Source organism: Jaculus jaculus, chromosome 1 (genome assembly GCF_020740685.1).
Source record: "Jaculus jaculus isolate mJacJac1 chromosome 1, mJacJac1.mat.Y.cur, whole genome shotgun sequence".
NCBI lineage: Eukaryota > Metazoa > Chordata > Mammalia > Rodentia > Dipodidae > Jaculus > Jaculus jaculus.
Genome location: NC_059102.1, coordinates 181,657,061 through 181,680,589, shown reverse-complemented (window position 1 = coordinate 181,680,589; position 23,529 = coordinate 181,657,061). Strand labels below are relative to the sequence as shown.

General features: G+C 56.3%; 1 protein-coding gene across 3 annotated transcripts in view; it reads left to right on the top strand.

Moving 5' to 3' along the window:
- Positions 1–18,262, top strand: part of Cd82 (CD82 molecule) — a 41,121-nt gene extending 22,859 nt beyond the window's left edge. For 2 of the 3 annotated variants that reach the window (XM_004657178.2, XM_045158371.1), the window contains exons 2-9: positions 159–241; positions 6,096–6,168; positions 8,423–8,547; positions 8,681–8,755; positions 15,555–15,665; positions 16,737–16,940; positions 17,151–17,234; positions 17,519–18,262. In XM_004657178.2, coding sequence (XP_004657235.2) covers positions 179–241; positions 6,096–6,168; positions 8,423–8,547; positions 8,681–8,755; positions 15,555–15,665; positions 16,737–16,940; positions 17,151–17,234; positions 17,519–17,596 — 813 coding nt within the window. In that variant the 5' untranslated portion in view covers positions 159–178 and the 3' untranslated portion in view covers positions 17,597–18,262. Of the gene's footprint in view, positions 1–158; positions 242–5,897; positions 5,994–6,095; positions 6,169–8,422; positions 8,548–8,680; positions 8,756–15,554; positions 15,666–16,736; positions 16,941–17,150; positions 17,235–17,518 lie in introns of those variants that run through there. The other variant, XM_045158365.1, reaches the window with a different exon arrangement.
- Positions 18,263–23,529: the final 5,267 nt, after the last annotated feature.

Below are 23,529 nucleotides of genomic sequence, written 5' to 3'. Positions count from 1 at the left end.
TCACAGCACACCACCCCATGTGAAACAGTGTCAGGCATTCTGTCGGGGGCAAGCTGAGTTGGTTTGGGCCGGCCATCACAGCAGTGTTCCTGGCCTGCCTTCCCTCTCTCTGCTTGGACCACTCTCCCTCACCTGCCTGCCTTCTCTTCTCTCCTCAGGGAGCTCCAGGACCTGCAGGATGGGGGCAGCCTGCATCAAAGTCACCAAGTACTTCCTCTTCCTCTTCAACTTGCTCTTCTTTGTGAGTATGCCACCCCCTCCCCAGCAGTCCAGCCCAGGACACACTGTGCCCAAGAGGCTCATGTGAGGGCAGGAGGGTCTATGCACTCCAGTCAGCTCCTGTTGCCTGACGAATATCCAACCAGGAGCAACTTATGGGAGAAAAGGGTTTATTTCAGGCTTACAGATTCAGGGGAACACCATCAATAGTGGAAGAAGCTGGCTGTCTCACTTCAGTAGGTCCAAGCAGCCAGCAAACACCAGCAAGCACTACAGCCAGAGCTCCCACTGCTCCCTACACACCCTAGGGCTGGACTCCAGGCTCCACCCCCAGGGATGCACCTGGGCAGAGCTGCACCCACTGAAGAATTGAGGTTTGAGCCTGAGTCTGTGGAGACACACATTTAACCACTAGACCCTAGAAAGCCCTAGGTTTCTCTGCTAGCTTTCCCTGTCTGAGAACCTCTTCTGGAGCTAGGAGTGGAGTGATCCGGTCCCCCCTCCTCAGCAGAGTCCCATGAGGGAGCCCCTCTGTGTCTCACTGTTGTTTATCACAGCTCCATCTTTAATGGCCCACCAGCACCCCACTCTGAGCTCCCAGAGGCTGAACAAGGAGGTGTCGGGCCAGGTGTGTGTCAGGACACCCCAACAGGCCCACTAGGTCTCCCCATCATGGGTCTGCCTGGATGTGGGTTCCAGAGCACATATGAAGTGTTTTCCTGGGGCTCCAGGGTTCTCCTCTGTCCTGGAACTGACTGACTAGTACCTTGGAGCTGCCAGGATTATGGTATGTGGGTGAGAGGTGGGGTGCAGACAGCCAGGATGGCCTTTTGTAGCACCAGAGTTCTGTTGGGGCTGGGCTTTTCCATATTGATTCATCCTAAATTGTTGAAAAAAATCACATCATAAAAATTCTTGTTATAACTTTTACATCTGTCTATGTATTGGTTTTTCGAGGTAGGGTCTCACTGTAGCCTAGGCTCAACTGGAATTCACTCTGTATTCTCAGAGTGGCCTTGAACTCACGGCAATCCTCCTACCTCTGCCTCCCGAGTGCTGGGATTAAAGGCGTGTACCACTACACCCGGCTGTTTTTTTTTTTTTTTTTTTTAAGTAGGGTCTTGATCTAGCCCAGGCTGACCTGGAATCCACTATGTAGTCTTAAAATGACCTCAAACTCATGTCAGTCCTTCTACCTCTGCCTCCCAAGTACCAGGATTAAAGGCATGGACCACCATACCCAGCTACTTTTTATGTTGTATGGATTCATAAAATCATGACTTTTTGGTATTTTTTATGAGAGAGAGAATTGTGTCAGGGCCTCTAGTCACTGCAGTTGAACTGCAGACATGTGCACCATCTTATGTGCATGTGTGACCTTGCAGGCTTGTGATACCTTGTGCATCTGGCTTACATGGGACCTGGAGAGTCGAACATGAATCCCTAGGTTTTACAGGCAAGCACCTGAACTGCTAAGCCATCCTTCCTGCCCATAATCATGAATATTTATTTATTTTTGTTTTTTTTTCAAGGTAGGGTCTCATTGTAGCCCAGGCTGACCTGGAATTCACTATGGTCTCAGGGTGGCCTTGAACTCATAGCAGTCCTCCTACCTCTGCCTCCGAGTGCAGGGATTAATGGCATGTGCCATCATGCCCAGCAATCATGAATATTTTTGAGAGGAGAGGAAAACACCTTTGAATGATTGTGTTTGGCTTCTGGAATTGACAGTGCTTTCTTTATGTTTCTGGATTAGGAATGAATGTTCTGTAGAGGAGAAGTTTTACATTATAAAGTACATAGAATTAGGGCTGGAGAGATGGCTTATCAGTTAAGCGCTTGCCTGTGAAGCCTAAGGACCCCGGTTCGAGGCTTGGTTCCCCAGGTCCCACGTTAGCCAGATGCACAAGGGGGCGCACGTGTCTGGAGTTCCTTTGCAGAGGCTGGAAGCCCTGGTGCGCCCATTCTCTCTCCCTCTATCTGTCTTTCTCTCTGTGTCTGTCACTCTCAAATAAATAAATAAATAAATAATTTTAAAAAAAAGTACATAGAATTATAGGGAGTTTGGAAACAACAAAAGGAAGAATTTTAAGTTTCCCTTCATGACTTTAGCTCAATAGTTGTAAGACTGCTCTTGCACAAGTGTGCATGTGTGTGCACACACAGGCAGGGCTGTGCCATCTATCCTGGTTCCACTTCAGCTCCTTCTGTTCCACTTCAGCTCCTTCTGCAAGGACCTAGAGCATGACTGCAAACCAGTCCTTCCTGGGCCCCTAGTCCTCCGGCATGCAGCTGCCCAGGCAGGCAGAGTGCAGCTGTCCTGTGGAGGCCGGGCCCCATGCTTGAGGCCCAGATCAGTGGGCAGACAGCACTGGGTGGGCTCAGAACTGTGATGTTGTCCTGGGCTTTCGGAGCTATGGGATGATGTGTGGCCTGGAGTACAGGAGCAGGGGTCTTTTTCTTGAGGGTGGGGGTACATGTGCATGTGAGTGCATTATATGGTGTATATATGCAGATGAGTATGCCCCATGCACATGCATGTGGAGGCCAGAGAACACTGGGCATCCTCTTTTGATCTTCTGCCTTATTGCCTTGAGGTAGAGGCTCTCACTGAACCTGGAGCTCTCATTTGTCAGTCAGAGTGGCTGACCAGTTTGGCCCAGCAACCCTCCTATGCCTTCCCTCCTCAACAGTGGGCACATGTGGCCACACCCAGCTTCTTCACCTGGGTGATGGAGGTCAAACCCAGGTCCTCGGCCCTGTGCAGCAAGTGCTTACCCACTGAGCCCCCAGCCCTGGAGCACAGGACATTTCAGAGGAACAACTGACCGGGGCCTGGACAGTGGGAGTGGGGTCTGTGGCTTGCATGTGGTGTCCCTCCTGTCCTGTCCCTAGGCTGCCCCACAGAACCAGAGGCAAGAAAGTTTCTCTCTGGCCATAACATTGGGGGCTTGGCCTCTTCCCAGCTCTGCAGGGGTCTGGTAAGGCTGTGTATTAACTGCCCATGACTTCTCACGATGGGCCTGGATAGGGAGAGGGTGGAGTTGACAAGGCTCATTTGTTCCTTTGCCGCACAGGTTCTGAATCTGGGGATTCTACCTGGGACAGGTTAGTACTGTCTTCAAGACCCTGCATCTGTGCTGGACACGTGTGCTGTCTCATCACTACTCCCCTAAGCATAGCATTTTCACAGATATCCTAAGTCATCTAGGGGCAACTTAAAGTCCAGGGGGGATTGTGTGACATTAAGTACTAGACGGTTTTGTTTTGTTTTTCGAGGTAGGGTCTCACTCTGGTCCAGGCTGACCTGGATTTAACTATGTAGTCTCAGGGTGGCCTCAAACTCTCCACAATCCTCCTACCTCTGCCTCCCAAGTGCTGGGATTAAAGGCGTACGCCACCACGCCTGGCTACTAGACAGTTTTGTAAAAGATACATAAATATCTGCAGACGTTGGTGTCTGGGATGTCCTGGACCCAGTCCCTGCTGCAACAGAGGACTGGCCGTGGTTAATGTCTCTGCATGTTCAGACTTGCCGTTTCACGAACTTGTGCCCAGGACTCTGGTGAAATGATTGTCCGGGTGGATTAGAAGAGTTGAGGGGTGCTGGGTGCTAGCTACAAAGGATGAGGCCAAGAGGAAGAGGGAAGCCAGCGAAGGCTTCTTGTGATCATGTGTGGCCAGGGAGAGAGGGTCAGAGCAGCAGGATCCAGGCCCAGCACGGGGAGGGGAGCAGGCCTTTCTAAGCATGGCTGCGCGGCTGCTGGCAAGATGCTGGCCACATCCTGCACATGGGAAGTGTTACGGGAGTGGATTTATAGCTGGAAGCATGGCTACATTGACTACATTCTATGTTCACATGTGTGTGCATATCCTTGCTTCAATCCCCTGTGAACCCTACACACTCCAGCCTTGCCCTGGCTGTTTGACACTTTTCTTAGGCCCCAAAGAATCCAGAGGATCTGGTGCTGTGGCCCATCTGGAACTGGTCAGGGCTACAGGTTGGTGACTGTGTGGCATGCCCCCACAGCCTTATTTTGGCACTGAGAAAGGGAAGCATGGTGCCCTACCTAGCGGGTCAACCTCTTTTCTGGTTGTCCCACAGCGTGGTGGCAGGGCCAGGCACACTTGCCAATTAGATTGCTGTTGTCACCACTGTCCAGCAGTGCTAGGCACTTCTCTCTCTGGCTTTCTCCTCTGGATGGGCTTGGAGCCAGCAGGGCCGGCTGGGGCTTTTATCTACTTGACGTCCACTCAACTTCCCTTTTGGAAGGGTTGTTGTCCCTGCTGCCCGTCCATGAGTACATCTGGTGAGGCTGGAGGGTGGGGGCCGCGGACTCCAAGGTCCTGGCAGGGGCTGCCTGTCATCCTCGCGGACTAGGCTGAAGGCCTACGCCAGCACACGATCGCTTCCCTCCCCAGTGCCTGTCCTCAGACCCTGGCCTTGTGCGCTAGGGCGTCCAGTCTCCACATGGTTTCCTGGAGGAAACCAGGGCTTTGGTCTCCTTGTAGGTACAGTGACAACAGCAGGGCCCATCTGTCCAGGAGGGAGGGGACAGAGAGTTGCTCAGAACTGGTTTGTTTGGGGAAAGCGGGGACAAGCAGGCCATGTGGCTTTGTGTGTGATCACCAGCTTTGGTGGCCCTCAGGCCGGAACCAGGGTGAAGTCTGGGAGGAAGCATGGTGCTCACTACCCCGGGGCCCAAGGCGGAAGAGAGCTTTGCTGTACAGAGCTGTGCCTTACCAGTTGGTAATTTATTGTGGACTTGCTACTATTTTGTTTTGTTTGAGCACCTCTAGCGTTTGGATTGCAGATGGGTGCCACAACACCTGGCTTCATTATGGGCTCTTCCATTACTTTTTTAAAATGCTGCTACTAAGATTTGAGGGCCTTTTGTACTTCCAGCCAGCCCTCCAGCCTCCCTGGTCCTTGATCTTGGCAACCACACAATGAGGCCGCTGGAGGTGCCAGGCCGGCTCTAGGCCAAGGACTTCAGCAGCGTCTGACCTTGGACCAGACCTAAAATTATTAGCTGGTGGGTTGGGGCCTGAAGGCAAGTATTAGAGATGGGTCCCAGTCCACCTTTGTGAGGTGACATTGGACCACCCACCCTTAAAGGAAACCTATACTTGTGTGGGGACTGGAGATGCTTACCTGACCTTAGCTGGCTTTATTGGGTAGCAAGTTGCAGCTGTAACTCCACTGTGGGCGGGGGGGGGGGGGGGCAAGTGAGAACCTGACCTGATTAGAGGAAGAGAGGTGGGGATCCCTAGGCCTGGCTCTCACCCCTCAGTCACCCTCACTCTGAGCCTGATGTTCATAGCTTGGTTCAGGACCTCTTTCCTTTCCTGGTCCTGGGCCTTGCCAAGGCACAGAGCTTCACCCGACCAGCCTGCACTCAGGAGTTCACGGTCCAGCCCCAGAGCCAGGCAGCACAGGAGGCTGCTCTGTGGGGTTGGCGGTCGCACAGTGGTGGACAGCACAGGAGCAGCTGCCATAGACGAGCCTCAGCCCATGGGATCAGGGTTCCCAGAGGGGGCGACCCTGCTGCTGACAGCTGACAGGCAGGGTGGACTTTGTGTTCTCCCCCCGGACGGACTGGCTCATGGGATGCTCAGGGCCCCTTGCTGGTCTGGAGCAAGGGCCAGAGCACTGAACAGGACTGGAGACTGGCAAGAGGGCTGCTGGTGGCATGCGCCAGGGAGCTCCGTGTGAGCATGCAGCTGGGCGGGAGCAGAGGGGACCCCCACATATGCTCCTGCCTGGCTCACTGGTACTTAGGACATCCTCAGGCTGGTGGGGGATGGTGGTGACTCCCTTTCTGTCCTTCTACCCTACTGGCCTGAGCCCACACTGACTGGCTGTCTCCTTGCAGATCCTGGGTGCAGTGATCCTGGGCTTTGGGGTGTGGATCCTGGCTGACAGAAGCAGTTTCATCTCCGTCCTGCGTAAGGCAACCCCCTGGCCCTTCCCTGGGCCTGTCCTTGATGGTAGGGTCAGGGTGTGCAGGCAGAGCTGATTCCTAAGACAGGGGCATGGCCAGGGTCTGCTGCTGACCAACACACAGGGGCCTCTTGAGGGGGTTTCAGGACAGTTTTTCTCCTCCTTATAGACAAAGCCACTGTTGTCTGCAGATTGCTGGGTGACTGGGTGGGGGTGGGGAAGCCTCTTACACCCTCTGTCCCAGCGCCTGACTGAACAGCAAAGTGTAGCAACAGTTGTTCCCTCCCCATTTTAGGGGGGCACAGGAGAAAGCCAGGAAAGATACTGTCGGTGCTGGGGAAGCACCCTTACTGCACACAGCTGAGGAAGGCACCAGGCACAACTACTCATCACTATGCCCCTCAGGAGCCAAGCACTTTTAAGGACCTATCCCCTAGCAGGCCTTACAAATGAAGGACCGGAGGCTCAGAGAAGCTCAGACACTGGATGAAGCTCGCACAGCTCCTGACTGCTGGGTGTAGAACCCGAGAGCATTGTCACAGAGTAGGGTGAGCCTTGGTGTGGGAGCCCGTCTCCTGCTCTTCAGTGCGGGCCTGCAGGCTGGCAGCTCCCTGCTTCCTCCTTCAGGCCTTCAGGGCTTGCTGTGCAGGTCTGTCCTGTCCCTGGTGGGGAGGAGCCAGGGCCCCAGGACTGCTGTCTGCCAGCTCCGCCCTGGGAGCAGGCCCTGGCCCACTTCCCTCCCAGCAGCTGTCCCTCTCTGGGCGGCTGCGTTGGACTCTGGCCCGTGGCAACTGGTTGATTGAAGTGAGACAGAACCTGGCCAGAGTGCAGCTACAGAGATCACGGATTGACAGCACCTGTCACCCTGATCTGGGAGTGGGGAGCAGACTTCCCTCCATGATGTGGTGACCAGGGAACAGCCTCTGACCCCCTTCTGGGGTTCGAGTTGAGCTTCCTGCCCAGGTCCCCACATTCCTGTTCCCCTCCCACAGGGACACGCCATACTCTGGCTTCCTGAGCCCAGCCCACACCCTCAAGCACTTCCACCACAGGTCAAAGTCTGCAGACCCACTTCATTGCCTCCTCACTGTGCCCTGGCCCCGCTTGGCCAGGCTTTCGTGGCTGCTGGCATGCGGGGACTCCTGTGAATACCAGGATCTGGGCAGCTGCCACCCCACACGACCTGGTCCAAGGCAGTGCTCCTGCTGTTTGAAACAGGCCCAGGAACACTGAGAAGCTGAAAATCTAAGAGGCCAAGGCAAGAAATTGCCATGAGTTCTAGATCACCTTGGGCTCATAGTTTCAGACTGACCTGGGCTACAGAGTTTGACCTTATCTCTGTAATCCCAGCATTCAGGAGGCTGAGGTAGGAGGGTTGCCGTGAGTTCAAGGCCAGCCTGAGCTGAATTCCAGGTTAGCCTGGGCTAGAGAGAAACTCTCCCTCAAGAAAACCAACCAACCAGCCAACTGGTGCTTCCTCATTGCTGCTGTCCTTTAGCCTCTGACGCTGGGCCTGGCCTTCTCCCATGAGGTCTGGACCCAGCTTCCTATTGCCATCAGCAGCTGGACGCCTCTCCACTACACAGCCCTTCTCCCCTTCTTTCCATCCCAAACACAACACACTTGCTCCTCCCTTCGCCTTTGTACGTGCTGTGGCCTCTAGGCCAGCTGGAACACTCCACGACCCTGCCTCAGCACCCGCACTGAGCCTGCATGCCGCCTACCCTGCAGCTCCTCCCTGCCGCCCAGCACCTACCAGTGTCTCGGGGCCTTTAGCATGCTTTCCTTGTTGTAAAAGTGGCTCTGCAAGCGGGTCACATGAGAGCTGAAGGCCGCATGTGCACAGGCCCCGAGGCACAGCATGTGGCCGGGAAAGGATGGTGCCATGTGGAGGAGCAGGAAGGCAGGCCGAAACTGCCAAGTGCTGGGCTGTCAGCTGGGGACTCAGCAGAGGGAAGCCCACATCCCCACCCTCCTGCACCCAAGAGTCTTGGGGTTCAGGGCAGATCAGGAGCAAAGGAAAGGAAAAAAATAACTAGGCTGTATGAGAATGAGGGGCTGGGAATGAGGGTAGTCAGACAGGGCCCAGGAAGGGCCAAGTCCGGGGAGGCAGCTCCAGAGGGAGTATGGGAATGGTACTTTGTGGGGTGTAGGAAATGTGGCCACCCCTTCCCTGGCTCCAAGACCTGGGCATCAGGCCACCTGCTGGGCTCTGACCTCAGTGAAGCCACGCTCATGATGCCCTTCTGCTTCCTCTAGAAACCTCCTCCAGCTCTCTGCAGGTGGGGGCGTACATCTTCATTGGCGTGGGTGCCGTCACCATGCTCATGGGTTTCCTTGGCTGCATTGGTGCTGTCAATGAGGTCCGCTGTCTGCTGGGGCTGGTGAGTTCTCGGTCTGGTCCAGCTGTGGAGGGCCCAGACCCATACTGGCCTAGGTCCTGGGTGGACAGACTATCGCGCGGCAGGAGATAGGTGCCTCAGGGCCACAGCTGACCCTGTGCCTCTCTGTCCACAGTACTTTGCCTTGCTGCTGCTGATCCTCATAGCCCAGGTGACTGCTGGGACCCTCTTCTACTTCAATGCGGGCAAGGTGAGCACCACCCTTCCTTGTCCCCTGGCAGGGTAGAGGCTCTGAGGGTGGGGTGGACAAGAAGCCACTCACTTGTCCCAGACGGCCCTGCAGGTGCCAGGGACAGCCTCCCTGCCCCCCCCCCCCCAGCTCCTGGGATCCCGTGTGAACTGTGGAAGGCAGAGCCTGTGAGGGAGTCACTGCGGGGCCTGAATCTTGGCTTTGCCCACCGCTGTCTTACTGTGTGTCTTTAGGCTAGTCATTTCCTTCCCTGTGTCTCCTTCACCACCAGGAAACCCAGCCAGTAATGAAACTCACCTTGGGGTTGGATGCTACAGGATCTTGGTAAAGCAGCGCACAGTGCATGGCCTGGTGAGCTGCCAGTGAATGCTCATTGTCACTGTTGTCATTAAGTCTTCGGTCTGCACTATGCCCCCGGCCCCTCCCCCCGCACAGTTGAAGCACGGGGAGGAGGAGACTGTTAGTGCAGACATTAGTCTTAGGTCGGCATTTAGCTCTCAGGATGGAAATGCAGATGTACTGTAGCGTACGCTCTAAGGATGCTGCTGTTGACTCTCCAAAGGTCTCATTAGAACACTCAGAGACTTCAGCCTCCTTATTGGCATGGGTTCTCTGCAGCATGCCACTACTTCATGGTCACAGGTGGCCACCGCAGCCCAGGCTCAGCATCTGCACTGCTATGGCCAGAGGAGGAGGAAAGGGGCACTGCCAGCCAGGGCCATCCTTTGTCTCAGAAAGCAAGCCTGCAGCTGACTTTCCAAAACGAGGTGGCACCCTGGGTTCAGAGGGGTCTGAGAAAGTGAGCTTCCAACTTCCAGCTGCTAATGTGCAAAGCACGAGAGAAGGAAGGGAATTATGACCAATTCGTGGTCACGTATGGTGCCACCACATGCTTCTAGAAGCTTCACACACGTGCCCTCCCATAGCAGCCCTGTCGAATGAATTTTGTGTCCACGGGTGGAAAACCAGATGCTGAGAGACATACCACCAGTGTTAGTAACAGGGACCCACTGTTCCTGCAGCTGGTGCCACACAGGCCACATGCCAGCCCAGCGCTGACCACATCACACCTGTTCCCTCCCTAGTCACCCGCCCCGCTGGGTCATATGAGAAGCAAGATCATATGTAGGCTTCCATGCTGCAGGAGTGACCAGGGTGGCTCAGGCTCTCCGACTCCCTGAGTCCCCTTCCCTTGCTCCGTGGGAGTCCAGCTGAGCCCTGAGGCCTGGCTCCTGCCTGGCCATGCAGTGGCATGGCAGAGTGGCAGTGCGGTGGTTGGTGTCGGGGGAGGGCTCCTTGATTTTACCACTTGAAGCTCCACTTGCCTCAAATCTGTTGTTTAGGAGGCTGCCCTGTCCACTGCTAAGGCTGGAGGCCTCTGGGCACCCTGTGCTGGAGAAGCTGGGCTCGGGCTCTGTCCCGTACCCTATAGCTCCTTTTCTGCTGCCTCGAACACCTCGCTGCACACCTTCCCCCTTTCCTCTTTCCTGAGGGGCAGGGATTCCTGCCATGCTAGGGGAAGTCTGGTGCCCCTGCACCCCTGAATTGGAAGGAGCCGTTTACTTTTTCCTTCCCCAGTACTCTGTAAATCTCTGTGGGAGACTAAACAGCTTTCCTGGTGTTTATTCCTGCAGATGAAGTCCAGCTGGGAGGGTGGGTGAGGCTTGTTGGAATTGAAGAAGAGTCTTTCCCCATGGCCTCCTGGGCATTGCCTTTCCAGGCCCCCTCTGCCCTTCCTGCTCCCTGGGCCGTACTTCAGGGAAGCCCTGCCTGTGCAAGCAGGGGAAGGTCAAGTCAGCCGGGCTGCTCCCACCCAGGCTGGAAGTGAGCCAGAGCACGTCACTTCTGTAAAACTTGAGAGTGTCCACATCAAAGTCTGGATTTGAGACCCCAGGTGCCTTTCATAGTCTCTCTGTCTCTGTCTCCCTGTCTGTCTCTGCTCTCCCTTCCTCTTTTGTTGAATGCTAGTAATGATTCAGGCCCACTGCCCCTTGTCTACAACTCCGAAGTCAGGGATGTCCTGTGACGTCCAGCAGCTACAGCAGGCCTGGAGGCGGCATGGTTTGTGAAAGGCAGGACACAGGCCTCTGTGCCCTCTGGCCAGAGTGTCTTGGGATGGGCTGTGCAGATAGCAGTGCTGCCTCAGATCCTAAGGGGTGTGGGATGTCTCATCCCTTTCCCACTTATGTCTTTGTTTTGCTTTGAGACAGGGTCTCATGTATCCTAGGCTGCCCTCAAACTCTTCAGGTAGCCAAGGATGACCTTGAACTTCTGGTCATCCTGCCTCTACCTTCTGAGTGCCAGCTCTAAGCTTGGTCTCTGTGGCACTGACCTTGGCTGTTTCTGCCTGGGGTGTTCATCCAACCCCCGTGGCTATGGGCAGGGCCCAGGACTGGCATTCAGTGCTGCTTCTGGGCCAGCCCTGCTGCTGTTTGGGTGCCTTGGGGCTTTGGCAACCTCCGAGCCACATGCGACCATCTAAGACCACTGCATCTTCTGTGGCCTGGGTTCTAACCGGCCCTCCCCCGGCGCTGCAGGGTGGGAGCATGCAGGAAGGCCATAGCTCTCTGTGTTTCCTGTGATAAGCTGGGCTGGGTACAAGCAAAACAGCCAACCCTTCCAACACCCTTGGCTGCAGCCAAGGGCCTGGGATATAGGCGGGTGGAAAAGGTGCTCATGTGGCCACTGTGGGCCGCAGGGAAAGGACTGGTGGCCGGGCTAGCTGCTTCCCAGAGAGGTTGTTCCAGAGAGGAAGCACAGAGTCACCAGTGTGCCCAGGCCTGTTCTGCAGAGATGCCAGAGCAGGTTCCTGGGGGGCAGAGGCTTTCTCTGTGAGAAGTCTGCCCTTGCAGGGGTAAGCACACCCCTTTCACAGGAGAGGTAGTCTTTCTCCTCCCCACTGTGGGAGAGAAGGTGGTTGGCTGCCCCTCGTCCAGGGCCCCAGGGACGCACTTGGTCCCAGGGAAGCAGAGTTTCTCAGGTGAGCCTGGGAATGGCCGTGCACAGGGACTGAGACCTGCACGTTCCAGGTGTGACTGTCACACTCGCTGGCTCTGGATGTAGCTGGGCTTCTGGAAACATTCAGGTAGTCACCAGGGGTGTCAGCCCCACCCTCACGGCTTCAGCAAAGGACTTCACTTCCTAGCAGGCTCCCAGGGCTGCCTGGGGCTGGCATCTGCTCCCAGAGAGCAGCTGGCACCATTTCCAGTGGGTCCTTGGGGAGTGGCAGGGCGAGAGAAGCTATCTGACTGAGCGTAGTCCTGGGGAACCAGAAGTGACCATAGGGAAAGAGGGAGGGAGGGGACTATGTGTTCTCAAGCATCCAGGTGACATTTGTCCCAGGAGAGAAGGACTTGATTGTCTTGTGTGGTCCCAGTTAGGGCTCGAGGGCTGCATGGGGGCTGTAAGCCAAGGCCCCTGGGTAGAACCCTTTCTGCACGAGCTAGAGTCCTTTGACACACTGCTACTCCATGTGCTTCTCAGTTCCCATGACAGCATTTCAGCACAGGGCAGCAGCAAGCGTGGGAAGGCGTCTCACGCTGGGTGCAGTGGTGCACCAGGTCTTCCACAGTCTGACCCTGAGCATCACACCATCCCGTGAAATAGCACCACAGCCGTGGGGAGTCCCAGTCAGGCAGATTTGTGTGGGCTGGCCAGGGAGGGGGCCATTGGGACCCAAGAACTGCAGGGATCTGGGTTATAGGTCTCTGCTGTATGCTGTAAGCCTGACCTGGAGAACTTGTTCGCAGATTCTTAGCCTCAGTTTTCTTAATGGGAAGTGGTGTTGGGAAGGGTATGGGTAGTACCCGGGCTGGCTTCCTGGGAGTCATGCAGGGCCTACTTTTGTAAGGTCCAGTGTTGGGTCTGCTGTCCTGAGAAGATGTGGGTCAGTGATGGTGCCCTAGGGGACTTCATTAGAAGGGGCCATTTAACAGATTCGGAACAGGAGCACTGCTCCTGGGACAGGCCAAGTGACTTCCTAGACCTCAACTGCCCTCATCCTGAACTTCGCTGTTCCCAGCCGGGATCTTACAGATGGTGAGCCACAGCGAAGGGAAGTGGATGCAGTCTGAGCAGAGTGCACAGAGGTCCCTGCGGGGACTCGGGAGCCACGTTCCCTCCCCTCCCTCCTGCTGCTTTCCCTTGTCATCCTGGCTCACCAGCTCCTGGTTGCCCAGGTGACCTTCTTACCCTCCCAAGCCAGCTCCTGGGCACTGAAATCCCCAGGGCCAGCTCCAAGCTGAGGCAGCCCTGTGGCAGCCATGTCGTGGCGTGCAGGATGCTGTGCTGCTTTCGTGGAAACCACCCACTCCACTGGAAACCACCGGCCTCCCTCACCTTCTGGTGTCTGGGGTGCAGGAGGAAGACAGGAAGGTCTGGCAACCACACAGGGAAAACACAGTGCCCGGGGGCTGTGCTGGGGAGGGTGTGGAGATGGCCCCCCGCCTTCCCCCCCTCAAAGAAGATTGCTCACTGGGGACCAGAGGTGAGGGTCAGATACTCAGGGTAGGTACAGTCTAGACCTGTAGGCAGACAGCCCAGGCTGTTATAACCACAAACCAACTACTGAGCTTCTCTGGGCCCCAGTTAAAACTTTCTGACCTACTTCAAGGTATGGTCACATGGTTTGAATGCTGATGGAGCCTTGTGGGTGAAAGTCTGGGTTCTGGGATGAGACAAATCTGGGCCTCAACCTCAGGCCTGACAGATGTTGCCTGTGTGCCCTTGGTCAAGTTCAGGATCCTCTCTGGGATTGCCTTCTGCTTCTGTGCACTGAATGGGGTCCGTACCCTGTGCCATAGGACTGCTGGAAGGCGAGCTGAGATGATGCACTGAGGAGTGCTTGCCACATGCCAGATACATGGCATGTGTTTGGTAAAAGGGAGACCCTGCCTGGCACTGTGATGAACTAGGAGAAGCCGCATCAATTACTGATCTCTGAGAATTAAAAAGAAAAAAAGAAGACACCTCCTCTCATTATTTTGGAGACAGACTGGCTTTGAACTCACATGCAGTTAAGGATGACCTTGAACTACTGACCCTCCTGCCTCCATGTCCCGAATTCTAGGGTCACAGGCATGTGCCACCACACCCGTTTCTGTAGGGTGGGGCCTGAGCCTTGGGCCTCGGGCAGGGAATGCTACCCATGGAGCCACATCCCCAGCTCTCTAAGTGTCTTTTTTTTTTTTTTTTCGAGGTAGGGTCTCACTCTGGCTCAGGCTGACCTGGAATTCACTATGTAGTCTCAGGGTGGCCTCGAACTCTCGGCGATCCTCCCACCTCTGCCTCCCGAGTGCTGGGATTAAAGGCGTGCGCCACCACGCCCGGCTCTCTAAGTGTCTTAAACACACAGGCTGGGAGGTTTACTGTGAGCAGGTGTGCCCAGAGCAGCAGGGGGAGCAGGTGGGCTTCCTGGACGCAGCGTGCACGGCTCCTGTGCGGAGCTGGGAAGGTCTGTTCCAGGTCGCCCAAGTCCTCATTTCTGGGAGCTGGGGGGGGGGGGCACCACTGTACAGCCTTCCCCTGGTACAGTGGTCTCTCTGGATCCCTTGTCGGAAAGCAGGTGACTGTAGCCAGCCCTTTGGGGCTGTGTGCCAGGAAAGCCAGGAGGGGACACAGCTCCTGGAGGCTGTCGTCAGTCACACTGAGGCTGGCGGCAGGTCACCTCTCTCCGCATAGCTAGCAGCTTCTGGATGGAGACCTCAGCTGTGGGGTGGTGGCCTCCATTCTCAAAGCCTTCTCCACCTCAGCCCTAGGGGTTCCTCAGAGCAGGGCTTCTCCTCACAGTATGGTGCCCCTGGACTTCAGAGCTGCCTGGGGACCAGTAGCCAGGATGTGAACTATGGAGCACTGGGAGCAGGGTGACCAGGTCAGGGGACAGACAGGTGGGTGTATACCCCACGCTTTTAAAAATCCATGATAGGCCTCAGCCCCAGGGGGTGCTGCTGGCCTTGGGGAAGGACAGTTTGGTCAGGCGGACTTGGCGTCAGCCACAGACCCTCAGTGGTCTGTCTCTGCTCTCCCCAGGAGGCTGCACCCTATTCCATGAAAGCAGGAAATCAGGCAAGCTTTGCATCTCGTGCCTCCTCTGGGGTCCTGTCCCCGGCCTCTGTGGGGATTGACCATGGGGAGAGGGCGGGCAGGGGTGGCCGGCTCTGGCACATCGAGGTGCTTTTGGTGTTTGCCCTCCCCTCCCCGCACTCTTGCGCCACGCCTGCCTGCCTTCTAGCCGCCTCGGACACTGTGGCCTGCACAACTGATGTTCCAGCCGAGGAGAGCTAGTAAACCCAGGCAGCAAATGAGCGTGCGTGCGGGGTGGTTAGGCAGGGGAGAGAAGGTGGTGTCCAGGAAGGCCCACCGCAGGAGGTGACATGTAGCGGAGTCTAGGAGGAGGCAGAGGAGCGAGCTGTGGTGGTATCCATGGGGACAGCACAGGTGCGCAGGCCCCGCGGTGGGGGAAACGAGGCCCAGGGAGATTTGGGCAAATGGCATAGGGCCTTGCAGGCCAGCAAGAGGAAGCTGGCATTTTGTTTCCCTGACACAGGGTGCTTTTCAGCAGTGAGCTGGAAAGATGAACAGTTAAGGGGTTGTGTGAGCACGCAGTGGACCATGGAGCCAGCCACGAGGTTAGCATTGATGGAATGGGCACCCAGGAATTACCAGGAAGGTGGCTGGAATGAACAGTGGAATGTTCCTGAACAGCGAATGTGGCCTGAGGTGGTTGGGGAGTGGGAGAGGGGAAGCAGAGGTGAGGCGTGGGCTCAAGCCCGACCCCTAACTCTCTCACTGTCCTCTGCAGCTGAAGCAGGAAATGGGCGGCGTGGTGATGGAGATCATTCAGAAATACAATGCCAGTGACAGTGGTGGCAAGGACAGCCTGCAGGAGGCCTGGGACTACGTGCAGGCACAGGTGAGGCCAGTGGGTCTGTACTGCAGGGCTGTGCCCCTGCAGGGTGGAGTCCGGGAGGATGCCTGTGCACTGAGTGTTTGTGTGCCCCACTGGGGACCCGGTCTCCTGAGCAGCCTCTTCCCCAACACTTTGCTGGCACCGTGCTGCCTTGCCTGGGAACTGTCTCAGAGTCAGCTTTCAAGTTCAGAGCCAAGGCCCGTGAGTCTGCTCGGTGGGGTAGAACCTGTGGCACCCTTAGAGGTGCCAGACTTTCTGCCTGAGCCAGGCAGAGCTAGAGTCTATGAACAGTAAAACCCGGGAGAAACTGCTTGGAGCCCAGCTCACCCATGTGCCTGGAGCGCCCTCTGCTGGCTGCTGGCTGCAGGCCAGGGGTTCAGAGATGAGCAGTCAGGAGCAGCTAAGAGCTGACCAAGAATGTGGCTCACCCCGGTTACATTCAATCCTTCTAAGGTGCCATGCAGAGAAGCCTTTAGCTCACAGCCGAGAAAGGATTTCTGCTTTCTGCATGCAACCACCTTTTCCTTTCAAACAGCAGAAATGACAGTAATCCCTTTTTCACTGGGACAGCCAGGAAGCTCAGGGCGTACTCAGCATTTCCAGGTAGGCCTGGCTGTCACTGGCCTGCCAGACGTGTGTGAGTGTGTGCCTACATCCCCTTGACAGGAACCTGTGTTGTTCCCATTTTGCAGATGAGGAAACCGAGGCCAGTTCCTTGGCCAAGGTGGCAGAGCTGGGGTTCAAGCCCAGCAGCCTGACCCTGGCTCCCATCCCTTTGCCACCTGTCAGCACACCAGTCCTCATGTCTTGCAACTTGAACTTGCCCTCCTGTACTTTGTACTCTCACAAGTCCTGATTTGGCTCTTCGGCTGCATTTCTGGTCTGTGACGTTTCTCAAAAGCCACTTACAGTCCTTTGTGGTCTGTAGAAGCCAGAGTTTAGCTGTCCACTAACCCTAGAGTTTTGGATGCCACCAGGGGGTCCAGAAGTTGCCAACCTGAGCCTCTGCCTGGAGGCCTCCTGCCCAGGGTAGAGTGGGCAGCAGGTGAACCAGTGTGTCCTCGTCCTGCTCAGGTGCAGTGCTGCGGCTGGGGCAGCTTCCTCAACTGGACGGAGAACGCAGAGCTCATGAACCGCACGGAGCCCACTTACCCCTGCTCCTGCGAGGTCATGGGGGAGGAGGACAACCGGCTCATCGTGAAGAAGGGCTTCTGTGAGGCTCCTGCCAACGGCACCCAGGCCAGCAACGACCCCGCAGGATGGCCTGTGTACAAGGAGGTGCGTGGGGCTGGGGCCTAGGCGCTGGGCTCGGGGATCCCGGGGGTGGGGGGGCATGGTCACTGGGCTTTCCACCTTCCTTCCGTGGGCTCTCCTTCCTGCCTTTGGTTGAGTGTCCGTCGTCATCGCCTAAGGGAGCATGAGGGCGTCTGCTCAGACACAGAGTGGGGGTCTCTGGCTCGGTGTGGACGTGACACTGTGTTCCTGCAGGGCTGCATGGAAAAGGTGCAGGCCTGGCTGCAGGAGAACCTGGGCATCCTCCTCGGCGTGTGTGTAGGCGTTGCTGTCTTCGAGGTCTGTCCCCGTCCCGCCCCTCCAGCCCTCCCCTGCACTTAGTGTCCCCAGATTGTCACTGCCCTGCCTGTGTCCTGCCAGGCGAGTGGCCCACGAGCTCTCAGAGATGCTCTGGCCTGAATCTGTCCGTGTGTCCTCAAGCAGGGTTCTGTTCCTCTCAGAGCGCCCCTCTCCGGCCTGGCTCAGGGTGGCTGTGACTGACATGCATGGGTTGAGTTGGACGGCGGGGGAGCTCCGGGCTCTGGGGCCCCAGCCAGCTACTGATGCTTCTCTGTCCCTGACAGCTGTTGGGGCTGCTGTTGTCCATCTGCTTATGCCGACACATTCATTCTGAAGACTACAGCAAGGTCCCCAAGTATTGAGGTCACTGCTGTCCCCATCGCCCTACATCTTCCCCTCAGCATCCCAGGAGAATCTCTGTCCAACTCCAGGCCTCACCTCACCTCACCTCACCACCAAGACTCCTCGCAGCTCATGGGCTTGCTGCATTGGAACTTTCTGGGGCCCAAGCCCCCTCTCCTTGCCACCAGTGTTGAGTCCTGGCTGTGCTATGGCACCTCTGTTCACTGCTGCTTGGGGTCCCAGCAGCACAGAATGGCTCCCTGCTGAATCTGCAGAGGTCGTCTGGGTTTCCCCAGGCCCAGCTGAGTCCAGGGAGGGGCAGATGCGCCCCGCTCTCAGGGGACTTCCCACCGAGTGGATCAGCATTTTCCACTTAGGCCTGCATCCTGTGGAAAGCTGAGGCAGGTGGGCGGCCCCTTCCTTCAGCTTGACACAGCCCAGCCATGCAGCTTGGCTCCGCTGTGCTCCACAGGGGAGAGGAAGTCCAGTGCTTAGAGACACAGGTCCCTCCAGCCTGCCCGATGATCTGAGCTGTCCATGGGGAGGAGGAACTGAGTTCCCTCAACAGTTGTCCCCTGTTCCCCGGGCTGAGGGTGGGCAAAGCTGTGCCTTGTAAGAGTGGGAGAGGCACTCTGTACACTCAGCTCTGAAACTGCCTATTAAAGGTTTGTAAAGATCTAGCCTCAGACAGAGGGGCGCTGCCTCCTGGAATGGGGAATCCACATCTTCTGGAAGGCGAAGGTGGGGGTCTTGCCAAGCAAGCCGGATGCCTGGCTGCTTCAGTGCCTGGAAGTGGATTCCTTTGTCACTGCAGTAACAATTGTCCCTGCGGGTTCTGCCTCTGAAACCAGGGTGCAAGTGCCCAGAAAGGACCCAGAGATGAGCTGGGGGTCCAGTGCGAGGAACAGACGATGTGGCCTTTTTCTAGACGTTGGGTTTCTATGAAGAGCAGAGAAGGGAGGTTTTCATCGTGAACAGTTAGGACGAGGTGGACGTGCAGACCTCGGGCCCTCCCCTGAGCCTCAGCGTGCCCAGCTCGGGCAGGTGCAGAGGAATGGCATGGCGAAGCACCCTGGGCAGGGTGAAAGCTGGGAAGGGCAACTGGAGGGTTTTTGTCAGTGCTCTTCTTCCTCTCTGGGGTCCTGGAGATGGAGGAGCAGGTAGGTAGCAGGAGAAGAGCCCTTAACCTCCCAGAGAGCAGCTCCCAGGCAGTGGAGAGCGGTGCTTCAGCCCCTGAGGTTCTCCTCCCGACACCCAATCAGCCTACGTCTGGGGGACACTTGTGGCAGTTCACACTCTAGGGTGCTGCTGCTCCGGCCTAGAAGTCCCCAGCCCCAAAGGTTCTCCTCCCATAGACACCCAATCCACCTACATCTGGGGGAGGGTCTCAGCCAGTGGGGACGCTTGCGATAGTGCAGACTCCAGGGCTCAAGGACGCTGGTGCAGCAGAGCTATGAGAGGACAAGGAATGTACACTTTTATACCTCATGAACTGATTCCTGAGTCACCTCCCTTTAGATCAACAGGCCCTGGTGAGATGTTAACCCAAAGAGAGAGACAGGCGTGGGTGGGAGGAGGCACCCTGCACTGGATCAGAATCCTCAGGAAAACCTACTGTTAGGCCTGCCAAGGTATCATGCCCTGGGCTGGGATCCCTGGAAGCCCGGGGTCCGTGGGGGCTCCTCTCACTGTGCTCTGGGCTTTGGGGCAGGGGCTCGGTGTGAAGCCTTCCCAGCCTTCATTGATAACTCATTCCAGAAAGGAAGTGCACGTGTTAAAATACCATGCACAGCTTGTTGCTGGGGAGCTCGCTCTGAAAGCCTGCCTACAGGGTCCTCGGCTCCCAGCCACACAGAGCCAGATGCAAAGGGTGCGCATGCTGTGTAATCCCAGCATGCCTACAGCACTGGGAGGCAGAAGAACCCCAAAGCTCACAGGCCAGCCAGCCGCAGAAAACAAGGGAGACCCCGTCTCAAGGTGGAAAAAGAGGACCAGCACCCCAGATTGTCCTGTGATCTCCACACCATGCTGTGTGTGCACCCATGCACACAAATAAAATATGATAAGCGGGAACTGCATCTGAGCGAGAGTGGGCCGGGGTGAAAGCACAGTTGAGTGGCCCACATGTGGGCAAGTCCATGCTGAGCGCCTAGAGCACTCCCCGCGTCCACGCTCCCAGCAGACGTCGCTGGCCCATCACCGACCTCATTTTCTTAGGCGTACTTTGCCATATGTCATGACCCACGCCACTCACCGTGGCCTTAGACTCCTCAACTCAGCACTGTCACGAACACAGGTACATCTTTGAGCTGTGTGGGTGATGTCAAACCACGACTCACTTGCCTCAGAGTTTCCTGGTGGGAAGTAGATACGGGAAGCTTTGTCAGCTAGAAAGCTCACTTTCTTCCGCCCGGTGTCCTTAGTCTCACAGGTGCTAGGACAAGCATGGCTGGCTGGAGTCTGGAATTCAAAGGCTCCCCTGCCTGCTCTCCAAACCTTAATAGCTTTCGTGTTGGGAGCAAAAGAAGTCATTGGAGAGGCTGGCTGGCTTGGAAGCTGACCAGTGGGAAGGAAAGCTCAGAGCTAGAGTGAGATTCTTGTGTGTGCACTGGAAGGCGGTGCAGGGGCTCCAAGGGGTGGGTTGGGTGAATTTCACTGGCCAGTGTAGACCTATCAGAGTTTTACCAGCTTACATGGCTGAGGGAGGCTTTACCACTCACTCCATGTCAGCCTAGAGTGTGTACTGACATGCCTCAACAGCCCCAACACCCCCTTGCAGACTCAGGTCTGTGTTCCCAGCCAGAAGGCACACAGCAGCAGGGCTGAGATGGCTGGGGCAGGCCACAGGTCCCTCGCCTACAGACCCCGACCCTGTTCTTCACCCCAGGGTCCTCTAAGGAGCCATTCCCCTAGGATGAGGACAGCAGGGAGCACAGTGACACAAATGACTCTGGCGTCCAGTCACCAGGGTGTCTCCTGGCCAGGGATGTCACCTCCTTTCCTGCCAAGAAATAGTACCTCCCCCCCCACCAAAAATCAGCAGCGAGCAAACCCTGGCCTCCTTCCATATGACTGTGCACTCTTGACAGATACAGGAAACCTTTCACATCTGGACACACGCACAGTGCACACATAACCAATACACCCACTCACAAGTGGGCAGACACACTACTTCAGCACACAACAGCCAATTGCTGTGAGTGCAGTTTAAGCCAAGTGTGGCCGTGGGAGCCCCGGGCCTCATCCTGGGGAAGGAAGTAGAAGAATGGACAGGAGCAGGGCAAACAGGAAGGGATGGAAGTGCTGCTCACTCAGCCCCCTTCCCCACGCAGCCGCAGAGCAGGATAGGCTCCCAGCCCCTTCCCTGCTGAAATCAAGTCAGACTGGATCAAAGCAGCTCCCACTCCAGGGGATGACAGCCCTTAGTCCTTAGCCTTTGGCCGGGGCTTCATTCCCCAACTCCCTCCAGTGTGACCTGTGATCAGAGCACATGATCCAGTATCCTGAACTCCTCAGGTGCACCAGGCCTGGAGCTCCTGAGCAGTGAGCACGCCCCATCCCGGCTGTCCCTGACATCCTTTCCTGCCCCTGTGGGCTGGGGCCACTGGCCCACAGCCAAGCCCTGCTCTCCCTGTTCCTCTGTGCCTCAGGCAATGAACACTAACACAGACCAGGAAATGCACCCCATGTCAGGGACAGAGAGGGCAGCAGACAGGCTCAAAGCCTGGTCTCTCCCATAATATGACCTGTATATGGTAAGAAACCAGTTCCTACTGGGCATGGTGGCACATACTTTTAATCGCAGCACTTGGGAGGCAGAGATAGGAGGATGGCTGTGAGTTAGAGGCCACCCTGAGACTACCTAGTGAATTCCAGGTCAGCCTGAGCTAGAGGGAGACCCCCACCTCGAAAACACAAAAAAAGAAAGGAACACAAGAAACCAGTCCCCCAACCGGCAGTTAGCACCTGATGTCCCCATGGCCTGGGACACTGGAGGCTGTCACTGCACCAAGATGTGGGGTAATGAATTCTGTCCCATGGGCTGGTGGTTTAGAATGCAGGGGTCTACACAGGAACCAATCAAAATGTGAATGCAAATGAAGCCACGCCTCCAGCCCGCCCCCTCATCATGTGGGCTGGCCATCGCTCTGCAACAGCAGAAAACCTTTCCTAGGAGGCCCAGGGCAGTATCTGCAACTTGGAGAGGCTGCAGATGGGTTCATAGGTTTGCTTAGCCAACAGCTGGGAACGAGAGTGGTCCAGCCGTGCTGTGTGGGCATCCCCCCCTCTGAGGACACGGAGGGTGTGCGTGTGACACGTGAAAGAGCTCTGCTGGGGTGGAAAGCTGAGCGACAAGGCTGTCTGAGAGCGCTGGGCCTGAGCAGAGCAGCTTGGGGAGGGGCCATTGCTGCCCTGAGACCCAGACACAAGGTTCCTGACCGGGCACGGGCTCAGCTGGTGACAGAAACGCTTGTCCCTAAGTCACTTTCAGCAAGCTCCTCTGGGTCTTGGCTAAACTTGGGGTTTGATACGGCCAGCGGAATGTGAGGAAGGAACGGTGTGCCAGCTCTAAACCTGAGTCTCAAGAGGGTTTTGGGCACTGCCTCTCCACATCACCACCCCTGGCGCTGCTGTCTGAGGAAATCTGTCAGCAAGATGAGAAGCAGAGGTGCCCATCATCTGGTCCTCCCTGGCAACGGCGTCCCACCCCCAGCAACAGGGCCACTTGCTCACCTCCAGCCTCTGGCAGCCAACCACAGGCACAGGAGAAAGACCAGAGTCCCCTAGAGCCACAAGCCAGATCCAACCCACTTGAGACACACCTCCGCATAAATCACAATCCTTTTAAGCCCTGCGCGTGGGGCTCAGTCTTTCATTAGCTGATTCGATGATGATGATGTCAGATAACAGTGACAGCCACCTTCTGCTGAACCCTTTATAGCTAGGACCTCATTCCATCCGCCCACACAGGAGTCTGTCTCTTCCGTCCCCGGCTTACAGACGGGAAATCACATCACAGTCTCAGGGGCCAGTGGTGTGGCACAAGGCTGAGGCAGTCGGAAGCAGAGTGGAGCCTCGGAGCGGGATCTGGTCTCTTGGACTCACTGTCTCAGTCTCCTTAATGACCAGCCTTAATGTCAGAGGCAAGCAGCAGCATGGGGCGTAGGACATATTCCGCACAAGGGAGCTGACGTCATTCTGAATGTCCTCAGCCTTCTGTTCCCTGAGTTACACTGTGCATCCCCACCCCAACACCACACTCTGGAAGCCCTCTGATTCCTTCTGCAAAGGGATAAACCAGAGGCAGCATCCATCCCACAAGTACTGGGGTCATTCATTTCCTTTCATTTCCACTGTCTACTTGATCAGCAAATACTTAAACACCACCTGTTAAGAGCCTGATTCCAGAACAAATTCTCTTTTGTTCTTTTCTTCCCTTCTTTCCTTCCTCCTTCCCTCCCTCCCTCCCTCCCTCCTTCATTCCCTTCCTTTCTTTCCTTCATTTCTTACCTCCTTCCTTTCTTCCCTCCCTCCCTCTCTCTCTCTCTCTCTTTCTTCTTTCTCTTTTTGTTCTTTTTTCTAGACAGAGAGGGATTGAGACAGACTCTCCCTCTGTAGCCCTGTGTGACCAAGAACTTGCTATGTAGCCCAGGTGATCCTGCCCCGACGTCCCAAATCCAGGTGCCGCGCGCGTGCACCGCCATGCCCCGCCTCACTAGCTAAGAGCGCACCTTCCTTCATGACACACCTTCTGGGTTCCTACTAGGTGCTACACCCTCACTCAGCCTGTGTGGTCCTGCCAGCAACTAGGGATGTTAGGATCCCCCCCACTTCACAGGTGAAAAAAGTGAGGTTCCAGAGAGGTGAAGTGACTACTTCAAGGCCACCTGACCAGATCTGGCTAGCCTCGGCACTCTGGTTACCCCTCAGCAGAGCTGTGGCCTCTTAAAAA